At 27.6% G+C, this 26,520-nt stretch overlaps 2 protein-coding genes and 1 non-coding gene across 4 annotated transcripts; 2 read left to right on the top strand and 1 right to left on the bottom strand.

The window, feature by feature from the left end:
• The first annotated feature begins 18,208 nt into the window (after positions 1-18,208).
• LOC108848832 (trihelix transcription factor DF1-like) lies at positions 18,209-21,055 on the top strand. The gene is made up of 2 exons (XM_018622280.2): positions 18,209-18,739; positions 19,391-21,055. The coding sequence occupies exons 1-2, from the start codon at positions 18,471-18,473 to the stop codon at positions 20,892-20,894; spliced, it is 1,773 nt and encodes a 590-aa protein (XP_018477782.1). The 5' UTR covers positions 18,209-18,470; the 3' UTR covers positions 20,895-21,055.
• Positions 21,056-22,940: 1,885 nt separating this feature from the next.
• LOC130508906 (small nucleolar RNA U3) lies at positions 22,941-23,157 on the top strand. Its single transcript, XR_008943090.1, has one exon. It is a non-coding gene; the product is annotated as a small nucleolar RNA U3 (small nucleolar RNA).
• Positions 23,158-23,786: 629 nt separating this feature from the next.
• Positions 23,787-26,216, bottom strand: LOC108849843 (trihelix transcription factor GT-2-like). Of its 2 annotated transcripts, none has more exons than XM_018623454.2 (2): positions 25,816-26,216; positions 23,787-25,299 (listed from the first exon to the last, which is right to left on the bottom strand). In XM_018623454.2, the coding sequence occupies exons 1-2, from the start codon at positions 26,043-26,045 to the stop codon at positions 23,898-23,900; spliced, it is 1,632 nt and encodes a 543-aa protein (XP_018478956.1). In that variant the 5' UTR covers positions 26,046-26,216; the 3' UTR covers positions 23,787-23,897. The 2 variants fall into 2 exon arrangements, with proteins under 2 accessions (XP_018478956.1, XP_018478957.1); XM_018623455.2 differs by having other exon boundaries at positions 25,808-25,974.
• Positions 26,217-26,520: the final 304 nt, after the last annotated feature.

Genomic DNA, 26,520 nt, shown 5'->3' with positions numbered 1-26,520 from the left:
TACCAAGCTTAAAAATTTGGTGGAATCATTAACTTGGTCAAAATGTTTCTCAACTATTCAAACAATATGGTATAAAAACATTTAATTTAATCTTACCAAAAGAGTTTGATACATAAATTGTGTATCAGGAAAATTTAGTTCAAATATTAGGATTTTTACTGTCTTCTAATGATCATAATACCGGCAGTTTACGATTGATCCTATTTCGACTCAATTAAAATTAAAAATAACATTTAAACGACATTGATTATAGATAATCCGAAATAAATAGTTATTTTCTAATTAAACATATTGTATTGACAAATTTAAGATTTATATATGATTGAATTTTTTACAATTTTTGTTTGTTTATATAATCATTTATATGTTGGGCTGATACATATGGATATTTTCTTTTACTAACTTGTCAGTAAATAAAATTTAAATATTTTTCGATTTTGAAGTTATACTAATTTTCAAAATATCAGATTTTTACTTTCGTTTTAAAAATATAAGATGGAAAATTAAAATATTAAAAAAGACAATTACAAATTTGAAAACTAAACTAAAATTGTGTCTCTTTGCTATAAAATATTTTTTCTTTTATTAACAAAACAACTTTGAATAGCTGCGTATCTTTTGCTATTATTTTATCAAAGTGTCTCTTTGTTATTAATTAAAAAAAAACAACATTTAGAAAATCATTAGTTTCTGTTTTATACCAAAAGCATGCAATACTTAGACCATAATATATAGTAAATTTTGATTTAAATTTCTGTTTTAGTAATATGGACTAAGATTATATCTTACACATTTTTTAAAAAAAATATTATGTTGAATCACAATATAAATCAACTTTGAGAGAAAGTATCATTTAATGAGATCGTTGAGTATTAATTTAATGAGATCGCCGAGTATTAATTTAATGAGATCGTCGAGTATTAAGTTTATCATATCATATACATTTATGTTTGGATTAATATAATATTTCCTAGAAATTGGATTTTGAACTTACTAATTTTTAATTAATTTTTATGGTGCCACGTAAACAAAATTAACATCATAATTAAGTGACACTTAAGCAAGATTTTTTTAGTTAATACAAACTTAAGGTTACAACTTTTTAAATGTTTCTTTATTAATATATAGAGGATAATCATACTTTTTGGTCAAATTAAATAATCATACTTAGTACGCGTATCTTTACTTTAAATGCAAAAATAAATTTTTATATTTTGATTAGGAAAATCTCGCATAAATGTTGTTAACTATGAGTAACTTACTTTGTACAGAATAAGAAACTAAATTATTCTCTTTATTAATATAGTCAAATATATAGAGTAATTAATCACTGCTTATTTCCAATTTTCTTATTGCGTAACGCAAGGATTCATATTTCTTATTTATGGTGTTTGAAACACTGTCATAAATAGGAAAAAAGATTTATATGCGTAACTATAGTCTAAACCAATATTTGAGAGAAGTGAGACTAATGGCAAAACCTGTAATATATTTAGTAAGTTAAGGATATTTCTAAATATGGTTTGAAGAGAATTGTGGAACAGACATGTTAGCATGGTATTGGGGTAAATAAGTATTAACTAAAAGGTTATTTTTTACTTTTCTTCCCTATTAATAAGAAAGTGATGATACATATTTATTAATTTGAATTTGTTCATAAATGTATTCACCTATTAATCAATAAAGGAAAATTAATTATATGTTAGATTGTTAGTCCAATATTGAATTTATTCGTTTTATATTAAAAAGAAAGATATAAACTCGTGAGAATATTTTGAGTAGTAAATGTATTACTATCAATGCTCCACCATATATTCATATATTTCCATAAATTAAAAATCCAATTAATGTTGAAAAACTTGTGTGAAGAAGCTTTAAATATATTGTTTTACCAAGTATGATAAGCTTAATTATACGGTAACCGAAATTCCATATAGAGAAAAAATACTTTGATATAAATTTCTATATTTCCGACTTTACAATATGCTAGATATATAGTTCCCTACTTATATTAAATTTCATAATCTCTATATATATATTCTCCATATTATTTATATGTGTGACAATTATAATAAATTAAATAAATATGTGGCCATTCCTCATATTTGTATATGAAAATATGAACACCAAATATAAATTATATAATAAAACATATCTTGTGTGGCTGCTTTCTCTGAGTTGGTCTTCCATGAATGAGACTATTATGAAATTCTTGATTATTAGCTAATAATCAATAAACAACAATTCAAAAAAAATCAAGTCTATTCATTTACCGAAATTATACAACTGCTAATCAAAAATATTAAAATAACAAAGAGTAACAAACAGCTGCATATAATATTCTTAAAAGTAAACATAAAAGAAATAAGGAAAGATACTTGTGGCATAATTTGAAAAAAGAAAACCTATCGACTTAGAAAGGTAAAGCAAGTCAGTATTTTTTTTTACCGACTTAGAAAGGTAAAGCTGTGAATTAGAAAGGTAAAGCTCAAATTCGATTCTTAGTCTGAACTCGATTCTTAGTCTCTCGCAGAAAAACCTGTGAATTAGAAAGGTAAAGATAAAAGTAATATACTTAAAAGTAAACATTAAAAAAATGTGAATTACAAAAACCTGTGAATTGGAAAGATAAAGTTCCACTTCGATTCTTAGTCTCTCGCTTGAAAATGCTCTGGTTAAAACCCTGAAAACCATTAGACGGATTGCTATCAGACAAAAAAAAGGAGCAACATGTACACGAATTATAAGGCAATAAAAGTAATAGAAACCTTATATAATCACACCTACATGTACACGACTTATTTTGTTCGGAATGACCTCCACTATCATTATATATATTTTTAGATCTTGTGCACCAAGTTTAAATTTTCGTTAGTATTATGCAATTAATACCCGATATTTTTTTACTCATAATTGCCACTCTTTGAATGACAGCATAATTGTCTATTTTGAAAATGAATAAATGATATAAGAAATGATTGTTTAATCATTATGGACGGATCATAATTGCCAATCATAGTAGTTTCCAAAATCAAAACCAAATTAAAGGTTGCTATAAATGTACACACAAAACTAAAGACAATAAATTAATGGCATTAAATTAATACACGAAATTAAAGGCAGTAAATTAGGGTTGCTATAAACGGATGCATCATTAATTGAATGCGAATAATTCGGTTATGAGACTATATTATATAAGTCGATTATTCACATGTATCACAATGACATTCATATGTAATTATTCTAGTAAATTGAGGGTAAATATAAAAATGAGCTGAGAATGAATATGGTGCCGCCACGTCAGCATGGCACACATGTAAATAACTTACAAAACAAATGTTACTCTAAAAAATTGCTCATTGATTAATAAGAAGGGGATATATCCAATAGTAATCCGAGTATAGATTTTTGAAAACAATTATTATGAGTAGGATATAATTGCAACCTAAACAAAACTATAAAATAAAGGCTGTCTCCTAAAATGAACCAAAACTATAAAATGAACCACTTACATTTATATTTAAAATATTCATACTTTTCGGACAGACCAATATCATTATATATGGAAGGATCATAAATTGCCTAATCATTATAGAAGGATCATAAATTGCAAATCATAGTACTCACCAAATCTGACACCAAATTAAAATCCACCAGCCGAGTTTCCGATATACAAACAAATGAAACAAAACACAATAAATTCAAACATTTAAGTCATACACGCAATTATATGAACGTTGCCATAAACGGATAAATCGGAATTGAATGCTAAATAATTCAATGAATTATACTAATGTTTGACGATGAGAGTATATTATATGACAATGGCAGACTTATGTAATTATTCTAGTGAGTTGAGGGCAAATATACAAATCGGCTGAGAATGAATATAGTGTCGACACGTCAGCATGGCACACCCGTAAATAACTTACAAACCAAATGTTACTCTTTAAAAATGATTCTTGATTAATAAGAAGGGGATATGAGCATGTTGCGTTGCAATGGTTTTTTATGTTTTAATTTAATAGAAAACATAAAATAATAACCATTTTATTATAGTTTTATTATTGATTTGCATATGTTGTGTGAGATTTATTTTATAACTAAAAAATAATTTTCATACATAAGTTCAAGTTAAAATTTGTATTTTACAATAATGGTACATAAATGAATTGTTATCAACTTTCTACTTGGATTAGAAAAAATATTATACCTAAATTTTTGAATTGAACCCAACCCAAAATAAGAAATTGAATGAAAAATATAAAAAAAATGAAAGTTGAATAACGTCAATCAAGTAAATGATAACATTATACATTTTCTTATGTACAAATCTAATGTTTTATTAAATAAGTTTTAAATTTTTTCTTTTGCTAGAATTTTTTTTTAAAAGAAAAAATGTTCTATTTTATAAATATCCTTTTTATTTACAATAAAAATAAAAATATTATTAAATACTCCTTTACATTTTTGATTAGGATTTTAGAAATAGAAAATTACTGTTATATAACCTTATACAATTATCTTCTCTTTAGAATTTTAGATATAAATAAATTGCTATAAAATAATTATTTCTAGTTACTAATCAATAATTTAAAATTACTCTCTTATAATTTCTATCAATACTAATTTTACACTTCTTTTTTTAAATTAATAATTTTTAGTATCATGTTCATCATCAAATTCTTTATTAAAATTTCTATCAAATAAGATTTTACAGTTCTCTTTTGGTTATGACTTAAAAATATGATACAAATCTCTTTTGTTTAGGATTTTTTTTTAAGAAAAAAGGAAAACAACTATCAAATATTCTTTTACAGTGTTTTAGTGTTTTAGAAAAAGAAATTAATATTACATAATAATTTACAGTTATAATTTGTCTAGGATTTAGAAAAATAAAATTACTATGAAATAATTATTTCAAGTTAATATTAACTATTTTGCCATTTTTAAAAGTTGCCATTTTCAATTTTTTTTTTAAAATATCACTAATATTTTTACATTTTTAAAGTAATGACAGATTTTTATTGATACATTCACAATCTAAATTTTTAATTGACACATGTTACAGTGATATCAAGTGAAATATTTGAAGTTATTTTTGGTTTACAATTTTTTAACACAACATTATTAAAAATGAAATTTAGTTAGTTATAAGAAAATAAAATTAATTTTATATTTTTATTTTATTTAGAATTTTAGAAATGGAAAATTAATTATTTGATAATTACTTTTTCTTTAAGATTTTTATACACATAAATTGGTTTTTATAAAAAAATATGTTTAGTTAGTTATATATTTGTCTTATATGTACAAACACATATTCATCATATTCACACATACTCATGTAAAACGACAACCTCATAATTAAAAAAAATTATGTTAGAATCATAAGATGTAACAACGATGATAAAAAAATTGAGTTGTATAAAGAAATTTAAAGAAATACTCATGTAATATATTTCACATAAATACTATTGTGTTTTGTAAAAATAATATGTGGAAATTAAACCTAAATATAGATGTGAAATATTTTTAGCTTTTTGTCATAATTGTTTAACATACAATTATATATTAAAAAGTAAAGTTAGTTAATTATAAGAAATTAATAAGAGTACTTTTGCAATTTTATTTAGTTTATACTTTAAAAAAGAAATATTATTTATTTAATATTTATTTTTATTAAATCACTTATTGTACTTGTTGGATTTTATAATTTGGTTTTGTTTAATATTTGTTTCTTGAAAGTTAACATTTATCTTTTATAGTTGTCTTTCTTTAATATCTTTAAAAATAAAATAAAAAAAATTAGAAAATTAATTATTTTCAAATAGCTTTTTACCATTATTATTTTTAAGCTTAAAAAAGAAATTACGATCAATTTTTTTAACAATATGTAATTGTAAAAAATAATATAAAAGTATTTTTTATAAAATCCTAAAAAGAACCATAAAAGACTATTTTGTAATGAATTTTTTTTCTAAACCTCTTTTAAATCATAAAGAAAAGAGAATTGTATCATTTCTTACACATGTCACAATTTGTTTTTTAAAATATTAACAAAAAATAATTACTTGAAACTAGATTTTTACAATTATTTTCTTGTTTAGAATTTAAAAAAATGAAAATTACTATCAAATATATTTAAAAATATATAATGTAAAATACTAAAAATGGTAATTTTGTAACTTTCCATTTTTTAAAATACGAAATCCTAAAATATAACTTTAAAAGACCATTTTTGTAATGAGAATTTTCCTTTTTCTTTAGTCTCTTTTAAATCCTTAAACAAAAAGAATTGTATCATATTTTGACACATGTAACAATCTTAAAAATTTATTGATACATGTCGCAAAAAAAAATTAAAATTACTATCAAATATTTTTAACAATATATATATAAAATGGTAATTTGTAAATTTTCCTTCTTTTTTGGAAATTTAAATTTTTATTTTCTAAAAATACTAATTCATAAATTAAAATTTAAAAGACTATTACGTAATGAGAATTTTTTCTTAATCTCTTTTAAATCTTTTAAAAAGAATTGTATCATATATTTGACACATATAACAATCTTAAAAAAAAGTTTGACACAAATCTTTTAAAAAAGAATTGTATCATATATTTGACACATATAACAATCTTAAAAAAAAGTTTGACACATGCCACAATCATGTTAATTAGTATCTTTGAAGAACCAAACTTTATATAATAAGATTTTTAATAAGCTTATAAATAAAATTGAAAAGGGGTCCAAAATACTTTTATATGTATATACTTTTGTTTTCATCACAAATTAAACAAAATATTACAGCCTAAATTTTTAAAACAAAAAAAAAGTATTTAAAACATTAAATAAACACAAATTTTAGAGGGTCAAATTATTTTTTTTGCCCTTGATCCTTTAACCATGTTAAGCCGGCCATGATTAGGACGAAGCCAGAGTCATGATACCAGGCAGCTAAAGCATCTGTTTTAGGCCACAGGAGACAAACAGAAAATTAAGGCCACATATCTTTGAGTGTTAGTTAGTTCAAATGGTTTATTAGGTTGATTTGAGTTAGCATACTGTAATTCGATCCTCCATATGACCAAAATAGTTTTAACTTTTACCATTCTATGAATTTATATATTTTTTGTATTGGTTGGTTGTTACTATTTTATTGTTGGTATTTTTATAAGAGGCCACATAATTTTTTTTGTGCTTTAGGCCAACCATTCACATTCGCACTATATCAAGGTTTAGTCGTTCTTACTCTCCCCCATTTCCGAAAAATTTCCGAAAGTAAGATTTTTAGATTTTATTCTTGTTTCACAAAAATAGATTTTCTATATTTTAATGTCCTTTTTATATTTTTGAGAAATACTAATTGTGAATATTCAATTTAATTAAATTTTATTGGTGGATAGTTATTGGAAAGTGTATAGAAAAATAAATAGTAAATTAAGTTATATACATTTATTATATTCTTAATAAACGTGAAAACTCTAGAAAATCTTATTTTATGGAACTAGGATAGTATTAACTAAGCAAGTCAACACCGCATAGAATTTATTCAGTTGTATAAATCGAAAATAACCACACCTAAATCGTACCATGCGTGCATATAGAGAAAAAAATAGATGTCTGTGTACTTATGCCAATTGATGTTGTTCTAATAGTCAACTAGATTTTGAGCGGGTATATTTTTGTTTTACATTTTTTATAAGTTTAATTTTTATTGTGCTTTTAGTTATATTTATGTTTTTGTATAATATTTTTCTAAATGATTAATAAATTTTTTTAATAATTGTATTAAAATAGTTGGATCACACATATATCAACAGGTCATATTGTTATTTAAATATAATATATTATTAGAATAATCAGGCTGAGAGTAGTAAAATATTTATTGTATAGATCAAAAAACCTGATTTGATATTTGGTTACATGCATGTTTTAGAAATTATTATGAGTTTCAGTCCATGATTTATCGCAAGTATTTTAAAAACTAGTATATAACACTTACATAAATGTAAAGATTTTATATTAACTTAAAAAATAAAATAGTTACTAATAAGAAGAAGATTTTAAAATATAATAAATGGTGGTGGATACCTCAATCAGCTTTGTACAAAATGGAAATATATTCTGACATATATTTTAGATTATTTCTTTAGATAGCACACAAAGTATAAAAAATAATACATTAAGAAAACGATTCCCTGAATAACATTAATTAAAAGGTAAAATGATTAAACTATTTTAAACACTAACATTTATCATAACTGCATCCCTTAAATATTAAAATCTAAATTCTAATCACTAAATTCAAATATAAAATAAAACTATTTTAAATTTTAGTTAGTGATAATTTAGAAATGTTTATCTTTATGCGCTATTTTTAGAATAAAACATATCTCTTCTTGCTTTTCTAGTGTATTTTCTATAATGTAATTGATTGTCTCATATATTAATATCTATATGCTAGTTTGCATGGAGAAAATTAGAAGTTATTAGAGCATCTCCAAAATATGTTTTATAAAATATATTTTATAACTTCAGATATGAAGATTTTGTTCTAAAAAAAAAGAATTTCAAAATTTTAAAATTAAAGTTTTAGTTGTGAAACTTCAAATATAGTGTGCCACTACTCAAAATTTTAAATTTTAAGTTTCATATTTTTATTTGTATTTTGGTTCTTACAATTACATATTATATTTATGTTTCTTAAATTTTTTATCATTTATATTTTTAATCCTCAAAAATAATATATCATAATTTCAACTTTGCTTTTATAAATTTAATTTTTACACATAAAATTAAATGAAAAAAAATAAAACATTTTAAAACTAGATTTAGAAAACAACAATATTAAACAGAAACTTAACAAATTGATATGGAGTATTATGAAAATAGTTTTATATAATAATTTGATATTTTACTCTTTATTTAATATTTAGTTATATATTTTTAGCTAGGACTTTATATTTTAGTGTAGTATTTTATAAATTGATATTGCTAATAATGTTTTCATTTATGTGCTATTTATTTTATAAATTTGAATTAATTAAGATAAACAAAAAGACTATAGCGTAAAATATAAATGTTGTTGAAGTTGAGTTTGAAATTTTGTTTTTGGAGAAAACTAACTCAATTTCAAATATGAAGTTTTGCACACTTTAAAAATGTCCTTTTATAAATGTTTTTATAGATACAGTTCACCACTAAACTCTTCGAATTTTTCTCATGCTTTAATTTGTAGAATTTAGTCAAAAAAAAAACTAAACTAAACTTATATATTATTATATATATATATGTATAAAAGTCAGAGCAGATCAGTTTCATGTCTAAATTTTTTAGTTTTTGTGATTTACTTCGTTTTTGTAGATATTGATTTTTAATATTTGTTTTACTTTGAAAACTTATGGATTTTTTAGCAAAAAAAAAAAAAAAACTAAACTAAACTCTTCGAATCTATTGGTAAAAGTGTAAACCAGATCTTCTGTGTTGGTGCCACGTTGAAAAATCAGACAGATGCAGCCTGACACCATATTCGTGTGTGTGTATTTGAGTGTCCGTGATTTTCCGTGCACACATTATACTTGTGGCACTGTGGGAGTGTGTACAGTGTGCGTACACATGTATACGTGTGGTTTTCCGTCCGAGTTAATTTTTTTTTTCTTTTTTCGTCCGAGTTAATTATTTAGGAGGTGCATTCAATTTATCATTTGATGTGATATATTTTTCTGAATTTTTCTATTTATTTCTCATCCAAATGTTATACAATTTCACATGTCTGAAAATAATATGAGTTCCATATTATAATATGTACAAAACACATTTTTCAGTTTATATGATAATCATATTATTTTGTGTTTATAATAGGCACAATGTATCATATTATTCTTTTTTATGTTCTTCATAGTCTATAAGTTATATTGAAATGTTAATAGTAGGCGCACTATATCATATGTTCTTCATAGTCTATAAGTTATATTGAAATGTTTATTACATACCAAATAATACTATGCAAAAGATTTACTAATTTTACAGTAACAAAATATATATTAATATAGTGAATTGAATGTTTTAACAGAATGTAAGAATCGTTGTTAAGTTTAAAATCATTTTATAAACGCAAAAGTTTTAATGATATTTTTGTAAACCAAAAAAAACAAATCACGAAAAACCAAATGAAAAAAATGTAATTAGTAAACAAAAAAGGAGAAATAGCTATAGAATACAATGTAAAACCAGAGATTTAGAATAACAAAATTTGTGTCAACTTAAGTTAAATTGAACTTTGTTCTGTAAGATAGATGATATATATATATACTTGGCAATGTGAATGATAGGTTTAATGGGATAAATCGCAATCTTTTGGTAGTTTTGATTGTTACGCAAAATCAAAACAGAATATGCACATTCCTTTTAATTATACAATAATTAAAATTCGAATATACACACTGTAGATAAGGAATACGTGTTTTATTTAAAAAATATGTTGATTGTGTTAATTAATAGATACATGTTTCGAGTATTTTGACAGAGTAGAAATAGGAAAAAATCTTTGGATGTTGTTTTGTTTTTGAATTGAAGAATATTGTGTTATAATTTCCTACATTTAATGTTGTTTGCGTAGAATTAGAAACCATTAGTTAACAGTATCGAGTTTTGGAAGGTAAATAATAGGGGTGGGCATTCGGGTATCCATTCGGATTCGGTTCTGATCTATTTGGGTTTCGGGTTTTGGGGGTCAAAGATTTCAGTCTCATTCGAGTATTTATAAATTTCGTTTCGGGTTCGGTTTGGATCTTTGCGGGTTCGGTTCGTGTTTGGATAACTCATTTAATTTATTTTAAAAAATTGAAAACTCATTATATACTTTAAATTTCTCAAAACCTATAAATAACATAATATATTATAAATAAATTTGAATAACAAATGTCAAAATACCTAAACTTAACATATAAATTAGTTTGGTTTGAACATTTGGATAGAGAATCAATAGATTGTTTAAGAATTTTTGGCGTTTTGAGTACAGTTTGGCTATTTTGGACATTTACTTTTTGACTATTTGTATATATTTTCAAGTATTTTGGAAAACTAAAAAAGTATCTTATATATTTTGGATATTTTTAATATACATTAAATCTAAAAATAATTAATACATTTTAGGTATATATATCTATTTCGGATACATTCGGGTATCCAAAATATTTCGGTTCATGTCGGATTTGGTTTCGGTTCTATAAATAACCAAATTTTGAACCCGTTCGGATATTTAATAAATTTTAGTTCGGATACGGTACTACTTTTTCGGGTCGGATTCGGTTCGGTTTTTTTGATCTAGGTTTTTTGCCCAGCCCTAGTAAATATAATATTTAGTTTTGATATAGTACAAAGAAAGAATTATAATGATATCCATAAGTCTGAATGGTATATAATAAAATCGGTAATCAGATTTGTTTTGCTATGAAGAAACATTAACTGAAGCTTAATCATGATCAATCGTTTGGTTATAGGTTCCACATAATTATTTTGATTCTGTACCAGAGGGAATGGTTTAGTAAAGAGAGTAACGATATATATATGGTTAAGGTTCATTATTGGTTTTGAATTATATAAGGTATGTGATGGTTGAACATAATTAATTAGAGTTGTTACCGGACGGAATGATTTAAGAAACGTGAGTACAATTTTATTGGGTTAATAAATTAATTCAATTAATTAATGTGATAGCAAAACTACAGTGTTTTGATGAGTGGCATAGGTTGGTAATTTTTGTGCAAAACTAAGGGTTAAGTACAATCTGTACTTCAGTTTTAATAGATTAGATGGAGTTTTAGATGATTTTAATAAGTTGCAGAGATTTAAGTGATTTTTGTTAAACTACTCTAGAATATCATCTAAAACTATGAGATTTGAGTTTTAATTTTTTTTAATTAAGGAACTCCACCCAAACACCCTAAAATCACTTCAAAACTTTAGGGGGGTGTATTCAATTTAACATTTGATGTGATTTGATTTTTAATGGAGTTTTAGATGATTTTAATAAGTTGTAGAGATTTAGGTAATTTTTGTTAAACTACTCTAGAATATCACCTAAAACCATGAGATTTGAGTTTTAATTTTTTTAACTAAGAAACTCCACCCAAACACCCTAAAATCACCTCAAAATTTTAAAACTCCACAACTTAAAATATTTTCAATAACAGTGGATTTTAGAGTACTTTACGAAATGTCAAGTTCAATAACAATAGATTTTAAATGAGTTTTTAAAATTCATGTTTAAATAACAATGGATTTGTCATTTTAATACAAATCACCTCAAACTCTCGGTTGAATACACCCCCTAAAACTCCACAACTTAAAATATTTTCAATAACAGTGGATTTCAGAGTACTTTATGAAATGTCAAGTTCAATAACAGTGGATTTTAAATGAGTTTTTAAAATTCATGATTGAATAACAGTGGATTTGTCATTTTAATACAAATCACCTAAAACTCTCGGTTGAATACACTCCCCTTAAAGCTAATCTTATGTCAAAAAACTTCTAAGACAATAGTAACTGTTCTTTTTTTTTTCTCAATTACCCCAGAGAGATAAGAAGTTAATACTATTATAACTCTTCTTTTCAAACCGGTCAATACTCCATAGTCAGGCCGATGCAAAAAAATTGAGGGCTTGAAACAAAATAAAAATGAGAGCCAATATATATATATATATTTTTTTAAAAGGGCTTTGAGAGAGCCAGATATATTACATCACAATTTTTTATTTTTTTAGAAAAACAACTTATAGAAATATTTTCAAATATAAAATGCTAAACAATTGATACACACAAATTTTTCATTACAAAAAACGTATAATCTACATCTTTTCAATTGGATTTTTGGTTTTATGATCTTTTATTTACTAGACCACTAAATTGTTATGTTGTAGATTCCATTCAATTTAGTTTAAGTTAATAAAAATAAAATAAATGTTGATTTTTATTATTTTTTCAAGAATTTTAAATTTATTCACTCAAAAAAAACTTTTTAACAACATGTGTAACACTTGATTTAGTACTTCTGAAATATAGAACTTAGCTAAAAGAAAAACAAAGGACGTCTCTGCAAAACAGGCCGCAATGGTCTTATCAAATCGATGACCCCTATCTCCAGTGAGTGATGATATTTTATGTCAAACCACTTTATCAATGAAACTTATGATGGTAGCTGATGTTTGGCGCGCCTCACCATGTCGCCTTCCATTTCTTTCCCTCCATATCGTGTGTACTGAGACTTGAAACATATATCTCAGTAGAAACAAGTCAGTACTGAACCATGCTTATATGTCCCAACTCTCGTAACCATGCTTGACTCACAAATAATTTGCTCTCAACAATGACAAGAAGATATAAATTTCGGAGATATATATATAACTTGTTCTCAACAACAATAATAGAAAATGTAATAATATTGAAGATGGTATGAATGTGTTTTTACGAATTTAGAGCATCTCCAAAAGAAACTCTATAACTTCAAATATAGAGTTTTTTGCTCTCCAAAAAGAAACTTCATTCAAATTTAGAGTTTTGTGGAGTGAAACTTCATATTTGAAGTTTCACTATTCAAAACTTCAAATTTGAAGTTTCATCTTTTTATTTTCCATTTGATCCTTACAATTAATTACATATCACATTTATGATTCTTAAATATTATTTTTGTCTATCATTTTAATTCTTAAAGTTTATATCTCATAATTGTTTCAGATTTTTTTTTATAAATTCAAGTTTTACACATAAATTAAATAAAAAAATTAAAATAAAATGTATATTATTTTAAAACTGTAATTAGACAACAAAAATATTACAAAAGAAACTTAATTTTTTTTAAAGGATACATGAAGAAATAACACAATAAAAATTATTAAACTTCTTTTGTACCCTTTTAAACAAAATTATGTCTTCATGTACCCTTTTAAACAAAATTATTACGTTTCTTTTATAATATTCTTGTTGTCTAATTCTATTTTTAAAATAAAATTATAAATAAAACTGCATAATTAAATATTAAACTACAAACAAAATACCACAATATTACATAAAATTATTAATAATCAAGGCCGTGTTTATAGAGTGGGCGATCAGTACTTGTTTATATTAGAATAATCTTTGTGAATATGAGAGGTGGGGGGAACAAATCCGGATCACTAATCAGGATGTATATTAGTATATTAATTGTAAATCTAAATGTTCAACTAAGAAAATAACACTCCCTCTACTTTTAAATGTAAGTAATTTTAGAAAAAAAAATTGTTTTGAAATATATATTGCTTTCACATCTCAATGCTTGGTAGGATTTAATTATATATTAAATATTGTGTAACTAATAAAATAATACATATTTTTATGATTGGTAGGATTTATATATTAAATTCCACATTTTAAAACTAACAAGTTTTTTAATATTGATGCTTTTATCTAAAATAATTTACATTTAGAAACACAGGGGTAGCTAAATAACCCTCAATGATTAAAGGTCAGTGGGAATGGGATCCACGTTAGGGCCAGCATCGTAATTCCAAATAATATGTAAGTTACCGCCACTGAATTCCAAAATATGTTCCAAGAAACGCATTTTGTAAACATTTGAAAACTCGACTACACAGCCTACACTTAAAATTAACTGCATCAAAATTCCGTTTTAACAGTTAAGTGGTGATTCAAAATTTTACTATCTCCGGCTGGTCCCGGATCTGGGGATTATTTGGGACGAAAGCTCAGACACCTTCTGATTTATAAGAAAAAAATTATTTAACTAATCTTCTAGATTATTTGTATCAATAGAGTAGTTTGCTCACTAAGGATTTAACTAATAACCATTATAAGAACAATATAGATAATAGTAGGAATGAAAAATAATGATTGTTTTTTTTTCAAATTTAACAAAAAACTAGATTTTGATTCGCCCTTTCAAAGGACGAGTATATTTTTGTTTTAACTACTTTTGAAAATTTTAGTTTTAATATTTGAGTTTTTTTGTAACTATATTTTTAGTATTAGTTTAATTTAATATAATAGTCTATTAAATAAATGAAATATATATTTGGACATAACATTTTATTAATAGATTATGTTCCTATTTTGATAAAATATATTCCCTCCGTTTCTTAAAGAGTGTCGTTGTGACATTTTTCACACAGATTAAAAAAGTTGTTGAAATATATGTAAGTTGTAATTAATTATACCTCTTTGACCAATAGTATTTTAGATAAATAAAATTATTTATAAAATCAATGCAGTTTATAATTAATTTTCAGATGAAAGTTAGTATAATTAACATTAGAATTGTAAAGTGACATTATTTGTGTAACAAGAAAATGAGCTCAGAGTGACACTTATTATGAAACAGAGGGAGTATAATTTTATCATTATTTCTTTGCAAAAAGAAATGAAAAAAAAACTCTCTCTTGAAAATAGTGATTTTTTAGGAATAGTCCAATAGTCTTCTACGGGTCATAATTCAAACCCTAATTTTCTGATGAAACTTGACCAAAAAAAAAAAATCTGATGAAACTTAAATAATTCTAAAGCCCTTTAATTCTAATGCCCAGAGAATTTTGCTAGACAAACAAAAAACAAGTAATAATCACCACCGACTTTATGCACAGCTATTAAATAGATGTCTGTAATAAATAGGGAAAATTGCTAATAGAGAACAAAAAAACAAGGGTGTTGTCCCTTTGGTATAAATCATTTTTTGTCCAATTTTTCTCCTTTTTACCCTTTGTATTTCTGAAAACTAATGAAATAAATACTTTTGTGAATCAAAAAAATATTAAAAATACAAACAATTAATAAAACACCAATATACACATGCTGATATTTTTTTTGTTTTCAAAAAGTTGATAAATAAGAATTTGAAAATACGTTATACTAAAGGTAGAATGTGCCTTCTACAGAAAATGGTATAGTAGAAAGCGTTTTCTAAAATAAACATGTTCATCTACTATTTTTAGAACATACATTCTACTATTTACTAATTTTCTAAAAAAGTGGAATGCGCATTCTACTAATCCTAAAGCTATCTACTTTTCGTCCGGAAGCATTTTCTACTTTTATTAAGTATTCTAAATTTCGCGGAATGTGTTTTCTAAAATGTACTCTTCCATCTACTAAAAGTAGAATGCGTGTTCTGGATTTTTGTCAATATTCTAAACTTTTAGAATGCGCCTTCTACGGATAAGATTACCTGATTTTTGCGAAAATTAATGAAAATTTCAGTTATGGAAATATTCTAAAAATCTTCTAAAAATATTCTAACTTCCTAAAACGTGTTATTTTCGATTTTGCTTGTCAATTTTTTTTAAAAAATGATTTTCCCTTGTCTTATTCATTAATCTATGGTTTTTCCATAGTTTTTCTTTTGTTTTTTTCACAAACTCTTGTTCACTATGATACATATCTATACAACATGTGGTGTTTTGAAATTAGGTGCATTTTTTTGTAAAATTTTATTTTTACTTTATAAAGTTTACAAATTTTATTTTATTAAAAACATTTTTAAAATTTATATTTTTATTAAAAAGTTTGATAAAATTAAAATGGTTACAAACGTTTTAAACTTTTTATAAAAAATAAAACTTTGTTAAATGTTTCTTTTTATAAAGTTAGTTTAAAGTTTTATTAATTTTTTTGTAAAGTTTTATTTTTATTTTATAAATTTTAAATTTTTATTTAATTACAATTTTATTTAAAAAGTTTTAAACTTTTTATAAAAATAAAACTTTGTAAAAAATTTTTAATAAGTTTATTTAACGTTTTTATTAAAAAAATTTGTAAATTATTTTTACAAAGTTTATTTTTATTAAATAAAATTTTAAAAGTTTTATTTTATTTTCCCTTTTTAAAACTTTTTAATTATTATTTTTTAAATTCTTTTAGTTTAATGTGTTTAATAAAAACTTTAAACAAACTATATAAAATTTGTAAATTTTATAAAAATAAAATAAAACTTTACAAAAAGTTTTTAATAAAAAGTTTAAACAAACTTTATAAAAATACATTTAATTTTTTTCATTAAAAATTTTGATAAAATTAAAAAGTTTACAAACATTTTAAACTTTTATAAAAAAATAAAAATTTGTTAACTGTTTTTTATTAGGTTGATTTAACGTTTTTTTTTAAAAAATTTGTAAATTATTTTTTTTATTTTTATTAAGTTTTACAAAATTTATTTTTATTAAAAAAAATAAAAGTTTTTATTTTATTTTCCCTTTTTAAACGTTTTAATTATTTTTTTAAAAATTCTATTAATTTAATGTGTTTAATTAGATTAATCAAGGGTTAGTTTTGGGATTATGAAAGAAATTATACTAAAATGACAACTAAATGATAGTTTTATACTATAGGGACAACCATGCTGAATTTTTGTTCCGTTTTGGCAATTTTCCCTAATAAATAACCTTCTTCTAGTAAAAAAATTTATGAGTGTCAACTAGAATCAATCACATAACTGCACATCTAAAAAATAATACTCCTTCCATTTTATATTATAGGCTAGTTTAAGAAAAAATATTTTGTTTAAAAATTTTTGCTTCATCTCGTTTATGATATTATAACTGTTACATTGTTACATGGATTTATTGGTAAGGATTTTTATTTTTATTTTTTGCTCTAGAAATTAGACTATAAATTTTTTTGTTGTGACTTTAATTTTTTGCCGTAAATTTATTTTCAAACACTGATTTCTAAAACTAATATATTTCTTTTTAAATATTTTTACCGTATGATTTACAATAATGGCTTTAGAAATAAATATTGTTTTCTGCAGTATCTACAGTTTTTGCCAGTCAACCCCACATTGGTATATATATACAAATCTAAATCAAGTTAAAATATGAAACACCATTATTTACTTTATAATAATACGAATAATATAAATCTAAATCTAATACGAATTATTTTTGATGATAGGTTAGTGTGTAATCAAATCGAAATCACTATTACAGTATACAAATTGTGCTAAGTTAGTATATTGTAAATGAAATATAATCGTTAAATATTGAAAATATAAAGGATAAATAAATTATGAAGATTCCATTGTGGCTCAAACAAAGGAAAAATATCAGATACAAGGTAATCAAATTATATTTAATAAAATATGTAAAGAGAGAAAAAAGTACAATATAAATATTTATAGAATGGCTCCTTGAGGTGGACAAGCAGATCCATCACCAGAAAAAAATGAAAATAAATTTTAAGTATTTACAAACTCTTTATTTTAAACTCCATAAAACCCTCCACCTAGAGATTTCACTCCTCTTCCTCATGTAAACTCTCCCTCTCTCTTATTTATCTTTCTTTCTTTCTTCTATGAATTTTTATTTTCCCTTATTTATTTTAAAATTTTCATTTCTGTAACTTCTCCGTCAAAAAGAGGGTGAAGATAATTTTTTTTAAAAAAAGCCTGGAGGAACAAATCAAAACCCTTAACGATGATGCAGCAGGGTGGTAGTACAACCACAGCCGCCGCAACAGAAGCGGTGCCACTACAACATAACGAGTCAGCCGCTACAGAAGCTGCGGCAGCAACAGCAGCAGCGGTTGGAGCTTTTGAGGTGTCGGAGGAGATGGGCGACCGTGGTTTTGGAGGAAACAGGTGGCCGCGGCAGGAAACGCTTGCGCTGCTGAAAATACGATCCGAGATGGGAATAGCGTTTAGAGACGCTACCGTTAAAGGACCCTTATGGGAAGAGGTTTCCAGGTGCGTTTCAAGTTCCTCCTTTATTCCTTTGTCCCTTTTTGGAATTTATTAATTTTTGTTCTGAAAAAAAATCCATTAGAAATGGTTATTACCAAGCTTGTCTTTTTTTTTTTAACTGACAGTGTTTAAAGATCTGTCTTCTTTTTGTAGAGCTAAATGTCTTCAGATTTGTTTTTTTTTGTTTTTTAATCTTTTGAGTTTTGTTCTGCGAAATTATTTTTCCTAAGTTCGTAACAATGTATTTTTTTCTCAATGAGATATCCGATAATTTATCGTGTTGTGAGATTCAGCTTGGGCTAGTTCTTGAAGTGAGACTAATTAATTTTTTATTTTTTTAATTTGTAATTTATTAGCTGTTAATACACGTAAAATAAGTTGTTTCATGTTTTATTGACGACGAGATTGTGAAGAGTTTGTACTTTCACAAACTCAAACTCATGCTAATTGATCCACTTCCCAAGTTCCCAACTACATGTTTTTTTTATAACACCATTACTTTAATACTATATATTATATATCTTCATTTTACCGACTTATTATTTGAACAAACAAAATTAGTTTATCTAATGAACATTTCCTACAAATTTTGAAATTTTTATATTTTAAAAAACGGCATGATGATGAATTTCTGAGGTTTTTTTTTGTTGTCAGGAAAATGGGGGAGCTTGGTTATATAAGAAACGCAAAGAAATGCAAAGAGAAATTCGAAAACGTTTACAAATACAACAAACGAACCAAAGAAGGCCGTACCGGAAAATCCGAAGGCAAAACTTATCGCTTCTTTGATCAGTTAGAAGCTCTCGAGACTCACTCAACCTCCTCTTCACTACATCCCCATCAACAAACGCAATCGCAACCGCTTCAACCGCAACCTCTACCACCTCACAATAACATTAGCTCAATGTTCTCCACTCCTCCAGTAACAACTGTTACGCCGCCGCCGACAACAAACATGACTCCAGTGAACATATCTTCATTTCCAAACATCTCAGGAGAGTTTCTGTCGGATAATTCCACATCGTCTTCTTATTCCACTTCTTCTGACGTTGAGGTTGGTGGCACGACAACAACCACGAGGAGGAAGAAGAGGAAGAGGAAGAGGAAATGGGAGGAGTTTTTCGAGCGGTTAATGAAACAGGTTGTCGATAAGCAAGAGGAACTTCAACGCAAGTTCTTGGAAGCTGTTGAAAAGCGAGAGCAAGAGAGGATGGTTAGAGAAGAATCTTGGAGAGTTCAAGAAATTGCTAGAATCAACCGAGAGCACGAGATCTTAGCTCAAGAACGCTCCATGTCCGCGGCTAAAGACGCCGCGGTAATGGCGTTTCTTCAGAAGTTTTCAGAAAAACCGAACCCTCAATGTCAATCAATAGTAATACCGCAACCTCAACCGCAACAGCAACATGCTAGATCGCAAATGCTGGTTAATAATAACAACCAGCAGGTGACATCGCAGCAAACGCCTCAAACGCCACCTCCTCAGCCGTCACATGCAGTGATACCGACCTTCGACACTACTACGGAAACAAATAATAGTGATCAGAACATGACTCCTGCGTCGGCCTCCACGGGAGGAGCGGTAAGCTCTTCGCGGTGGCCGAAAGTGGAGATAGAGGCATTGATAAAGCTGAGGACGAATCTTGATACGAAATATCAAGAGCACGTACCAAAAGGACCATTGTGGGAAGAGATATCAGCAGGAATGAGAAGGTTAGGATTCAACAGGAACTCAAAGAGATGCAAAGAAAAATGGGAAAACATTAACAAATACTACAAGAAAGTCAAGGAGAGCAACAAGAAACGCCCTGAAGATTCCAAGACTTGTCCTTACTTTCACCAGCTTGATGCTTTATATAAAGAGAGGAACAACTTCCACACCAACAACAACCACAACATAGCATCTTCTTCCTCAACATCTGGTTTAGTCAAACCGGATAATTTGGTTCCTTTGATGGTCCAACCGGAGCAGCAATGGCCTCCAGCTACGGCAACTACGGTTGGTGCAACGGCTCAACCCGATCAACATCCTCCTCTTCCTCCTCCTCCTCAGCCGTTGGATCATAACTTTGATGAAGAAGAAGGCACAGACGAAGAAGAATACGACGATGAGGAAGACGACGAAGAGGATCAAGAAGAAGAGGAAGGAGGTGAAGTTTGAGCTTGTACCGAGCAATAACAAAGACTAGTAATCTTTGTAAGTTTTGATATAGATGAAAAGAATTTAAATATTGGAAGGGGTTTGTTTTTTTATCTTTGATTTTTATGTTATACTGAGGAAAAATTAATATGTTGATAATAAATAAATGTTGTGTTAATCGATAGGGACAATGTGTGGGTTTCATCGTGTAACTAGTAGTGTTTAATGCTTGTAGAACCTTCAAATGAATGGTTCTTGTTGTGGGTGACGATGTCTATTTGTTTTTTACATATTATTGCTATTGTTTTGTATACATTATATAATATAAAAAGAATTGATTACAAGGTGGGACTGAGAGATGAGAGTTACTCATCCTTTTCTTTTTCTGTAACAGTTTCCTTGGTAAAACAAATAAAATACAAATACAAATATATATTAAAGTTTAAAAGAAATGAAACTGAAGATGCCAAGTTCACATGCACACAATGAGAGATAGCATGGGGTATGGGTCCACGTGTAAAAAGGAATCTTCATCTCTTTTTCTGTCTTCTTCTCTTGGTTGCCCTAAAATTACAACACTCTTTTATTTGTAGGGGTAATTTCATAAACCAAACTGACGAACGCACGTGAAAGATCCAACGATGTATATACACAACTCTTATCTGAGACGATTATTCGTTGTGTCATGTTTGATTTCTCAGTCCTAGCGACACATGTTTGGTCGCATTTCCTGATATGTATAATAACCAAATATTGATGCCTCTACTAATTAATGATCGTGACTCCTACAATTATTTTGTATGCTTACTTATATTATATATGAAAAACACAATTGCGCGTGGACTCAAGAATTTACAGATCATACGAATGTAATTTTGATTGTGTTGAATAGATGTTTAAAACATTTCCTATATGTATATATACTCTCGGTGACAAAAAAAAATGTATAAATACTCTTACTGCAGCAAAAAAAAAAAACTACGTATACTCATGACCGCGTTTGGTTTCAATCCTTGAACATCCAGCATGTTATAAATAATATGTTTACTGCACATGTTACAATGAAATCCCAACTTGGATTGCACGTTAAGTAATATATATGGATAGATGCTTGTATAAAATATAAAACTAAGATGCCATTAATTAATCATTTTGGGTTTAGACAGCAACTTCATGCCATGGATCTAGCTGTAGATGAATGGGTTTTAGTCTGTATGTTTAGAAATAACATAATACTAGTTTCTTCATGATCGAGAGTTTCATGTCGTAGGCAGTTCAAGATAACCACACAAATATGTGAAAAATCAGCTAATGCCATTAGAAATGTGTTTTACATCAACTAGAACTGTTTACCGGGGTAATTACGGTTAGAGAATCCAATAACCATTCAACTGTATAATAGCATTCCCTTTGTTTTTTATACATGAAGTTTTACAGGAGATTTTTGGTTCTAATAGATACGTTTTAAATTTCTTAATACAAAAATTATTAACTTTTAATGTCACTTAACCATTTGTATTATGCAGTCTATTTTATTATTTGTCAGAATTTTATTTAAATAAATAACTAATGATATTTTTTGTTTAGAAAATATATATATTAAAAAAAAATCTGTGTGCATAATTTTAAAACTAAATCGAATTTTAAACAGAGAGAATATTAAAAAAAAAAACTTTGAATCACATTAATTATTTTATCACCTAAAATAGTGGTAACATGGCCCCTATCTAAAGAGCAACAACCTCAACAGTTACATACTCAAGTTGGGTTTCTTAACCTTAAAATATAACTATCTTGACAAATTCTTTTTTACTAATTAATTTTATTTATTTTACTAATTAATTTTTATATAAGTTTTATTTATAAACCCAATGTTAGGCTGCCATGTAGGTCGAAGGAATTCTGAAAATGTCTATGTTTAGAACCTGAGTTCCCAGGTTTTATTAGATTATATAGATAACTCAAACGATGACGTATAGAGTGTGTGAAGTTGTTTATTTCGTCCCATATCGGTAATGTACAGAGCACTCGTGTTGTTTATATAAAGAAGGGAAGAAGATGGTGGTCACGACCTTACTTGAACAGGATCTGTTCTATAGGCTCGTACCTCCTTATCCTTGATTTCTAAGGAGACATGCCCTCAAACCTGGTTGATGAATCATGTCTGTGTGATCTGAGTGTGATTAACGGTTGCGATTCTCCTCGGAGTCTCCGTACTGTAGAGGATCGCTATCCGGCTAGATCTTCATCTCTCCGGAGTGGTCGCACGGTTGTCTGACAGGCTCTTCTTCTTTTTTTTGGGTTCTCTTGCCTTTTTCCACTTTAGTTTCTTATGTTTTTCACCTATATCAACTTTTGCTATTGCATAAACAAACCCTGTGGTTGTGTTCAATCAATCGTTCTCTCCTCCTCCTTTCCTCTGCCGTTGTGTTCTTCCGAGTCTATATTAAAACTTCTCTTGACCGACAATGAATCGTTCTGATCTTAAACTAGTGTGATGTAGATTGATAGTTTCGGCGAATTTTTATGTGATTTACAGAACCTCTGTACGAATTTCTAGTATATGGATTTGTGTTGTGATGAGGAAATGAATGCTACTCCTTGGGCATGTTTTCTCTCGAACTAATGCGTAATGCTACTTTGATGATAATACTAAAAGGAAAGGAAAATGATGAAAGCGCCGACCCAGTATCAATTCGTAGGTCCAACTTTTTAGTAGGTGCATGTGTCGTACGGTACCCATGGATATAGATGGATGCTTGATTAACCTTGGCTTTTCCCCACCAATTGAGCCAACTTTTAATTCAAATTTCATCAGTTGATACCATTGAACCTTGTGGTTCTATAATTAGATATACGCATGGTAATATATATATCTACAAATTAAATTATTTTATTAAACACCACGAAAAAGAACACTGAAAATCAAGCCAGTTACTTGCATTTGTTGTTTATGTTCTATCTTTCACCCGATTGCGTAGTTTATTAGAAAAGTGTATATAGAGGAATATAAAAAAAAACCATTTAGGTGAAAATATTATTGTTAATGTCCATAGGTGAAGATGTTTTGTTCAACACGATCTCGAACTCACTTGTCTCATTGTCTCCTTCTTCATCTTCATCTTCGTAATCATCTTCTTCACTCTCTCCTTCTTCACCTTTATCCCCCTGATCAGTTTCAACCTCAGTCTGTGTTTCTTGTGGGAGAAGTAACTGTCTCTGTGGAGTCCCCATTAGAGGTAATACTGGCAATGCCCCACTTTTTTCCCTCTCGTTGTACAAAGCTTCGAGCTGGTGAAAATAAGGGCACGTCTTAGAATCAAGAGGTCGTTTTTTGTTGCTCTCTTTGACTTTCTTGAAGTACTTGTTTATGTTTTCCCACTTCTCTTTGCATCTTTTAGCGCTTCTATTGTATCCCAATCTTCTCATCCCTCCGGAGATCTCTTCCCATAATGGCCCCTTAGTACCATTTTCTTGATAGTTAGCTTCAAGATTTTTCCTTATCCTTATCAAGGCCTCGACCTCGGTTTTAGGCCATCTCGAAGAACTAGGAGATAGTGAATGGTTGCCATCGAATAGAACCGGCCTTGGCTCTTTACTCTCAAATGTTATTGAATGTTCACTATGATATGGTTTCCTTTGTGGTACTTTATGGTTCTGATGCGATTGTTGTTGTTGTCCTCCTGAGATTTTGTGTAAGAAGGATATGATTGCAGCGTCTTTAGCCACGGCACTAGACCTCTCATGGACTAGGGTTTCGTGTTCTCTGTTGATTCTCGCTACCTCTTGGACCCTCCAAGCTTCTTCTCTTGAGATTCTCTCTCTTTCTTGATTCTCAAAAGTTTCCAAGAACCTCTTTTGCATCTTCTCTTGTTTCTCTATCAAATCTTTTGTCAACTTCGTATACAATCCTTTCCAATATTTCCTCTTCTTTCTCGATCCCTTGTCCTGATGATGATCGTCTTCCTCATCAGATGCAGTAGATGAAGAAGTTGAGCTCGAGAAAAGATTCAGCGACGAGACATTGTTTATCAAGTCATTAGAAGTTGGTCTAAAACCAGTATTAAGGTTGTTGCTATAAATAGGGAAAGGTGTTGTAGGAGACGGTTGCTTGAGGTGGAAGTTAGGGTTTGTGGCGAAGGGTTTCACACTAACTTGATGATGATGATGCTTCAACGGTATTGAAGAAGTGGTTGTGGTCACTAACGTGGTGGCTGTAGAAGATTTTGCGGGTTGTGACTCGGGTTCAGGTGGATAAGGATTGATGAGAGCCTCCAAAGCTTGTAACTTTTCGAAGAACCGGTACGTTTTGCCTTCTGATTTTCCTGTACGACCTTCTTTGGTACGTTTGTGGTACTTGTACACGTTCTCGAACTTCTCCTTGCATTTCTTTGCACTTCTTTTGTAACCAAGTTCCATCATTTTCCTAATTATTTATGGAACAACCATAAGTGACAACAAAATAGTTTATAGTTTATTACATTGTTAAATGTAAATTTCGAATTATAATTTTAGATACATTTAAACGTATAGGAATTTTCAAATGAAATTACGGAAATATGATAATGTAGATATATCCAAAATGTGTTTTTCAGTATGAAATATTTTTTTTTGGTGTAATATGAAAGATAAATGCATGAATCATAAAAATATTTATCTAGTTTATTACATATTTAACTGTATATTTGTAATTAGAATTTATCTAGTTTATAGCATAGTTAAATGTTAAGTTAAAAAAAAAGCATAGTTAAATGTAATTTGTAATTAGATTTATAAAGATAAACATATAATTAGCCGTATAAGAATATTCAAATAAAATTACCGAAAATATGATAATATAGACACATCCGAAAATGTGTAAAACCTATATACAGATCACAAAACTTCTGTTTTTAATATGAAGATATATATGCATGCATCATAAATATATATACCAAAAAACCTGGAGATTTCTTCCCATAAGGGAGTTTTGAGAGTGGAGTCACGAAAGGTTTTATTCATCTCCGAACGTATTCTCAAGAGAGCTAGAGTTTCCGGTCTTGGCCACCGGTTTCCTCCTCCGCCGCCTACATCGCCGGTTTCCTCCATCTTTATATCCTTCTCCTCCTCGCCTGAACCACCCACGCCGCCACCGCGGGAGCTATCTAACAGTCCTGAAGAGTCTCCAGACATACTTAAGACTCAAATCTGGATGTATCAAAGAGAGTTTAGCAGAGTTTGAAGAGACAACGAAGGTTGTGGATGAATTTTCTGTTTATTTTTTTTTTCTTGTCTATTGTGATTTTATCTTAGAGGTATTTAATTGGGTGGGATGGACCATTTATCTAAATATCATAATTATATTTTTTATATATATAAAGAGGAGTGGGACTTAAAAGTGGAACTATTTCCGCTTTCCTTCTGTCCTTCTGTCTTTTTAAATCTGGGAATCTTCTCATTGCTTATAAGAAAATTTTGGTACCAAGATATATATAATTTCATATAAAATTAGTTTTATGTATATTTTATCTCAGTAGGTGTAACATCTGATTAATGATTGGATCATCAGCTTTTTCGGCAATAATATTCCAGAAACTTGCCATCGATTGTGGTACCAAACTGGTTAAAAATCAAAGCCCTAATTAGACTGAATAATTTGATATCAATA

The sequence above is a fragment of the Raphanus sativus genome, chromosome 2 (assembly GCF_000801105.2).
Source record: "Raphanus sativus cultivar WK10039 chromosome 2, ASM80110v3, whole genome shotgun sequence".
Lineage (NCBI taxonomy): Eukaryota > Viridiplantae > Streptophyta > Magnoliopsida > Brassicales > Brassicaceae > Raphanus > Raphanus sativus.
This window is presented reverse-complemented; position numbering and strand designations above follow the sequence as displayed.

Coding starts and splice junctions, on each gene's coding strand:
- LOC108849843 (XM_018623454.2), bottom strand. CDS start 26,045: ATGTCTGGAGACTCTTCAGGACTGTTAGATAGCTCCCGCGGTGGCGGC. Junction 25,300..25,815: donor TTATGGGAAGAAATCTCCAG/GTTTTTTGGTAT, acceptor ATAAATAATTAG/GAAAATGATGGAACTTGGTT.
- LOC108848832 (XM_018622280.2), top strand. CDS start 18,471: ATGATGCAGCAGGGTGGTAGTACAACCACAGCCGCCGCAACAGAAGCG. Junction 18,740..19,390: donor TTATGGGAAGAGGTTTCCAG/GTGCGTTTCAAG, acceptor TTTTGTTGTCAG/GAAAATGGGGGAGCTTGGTT.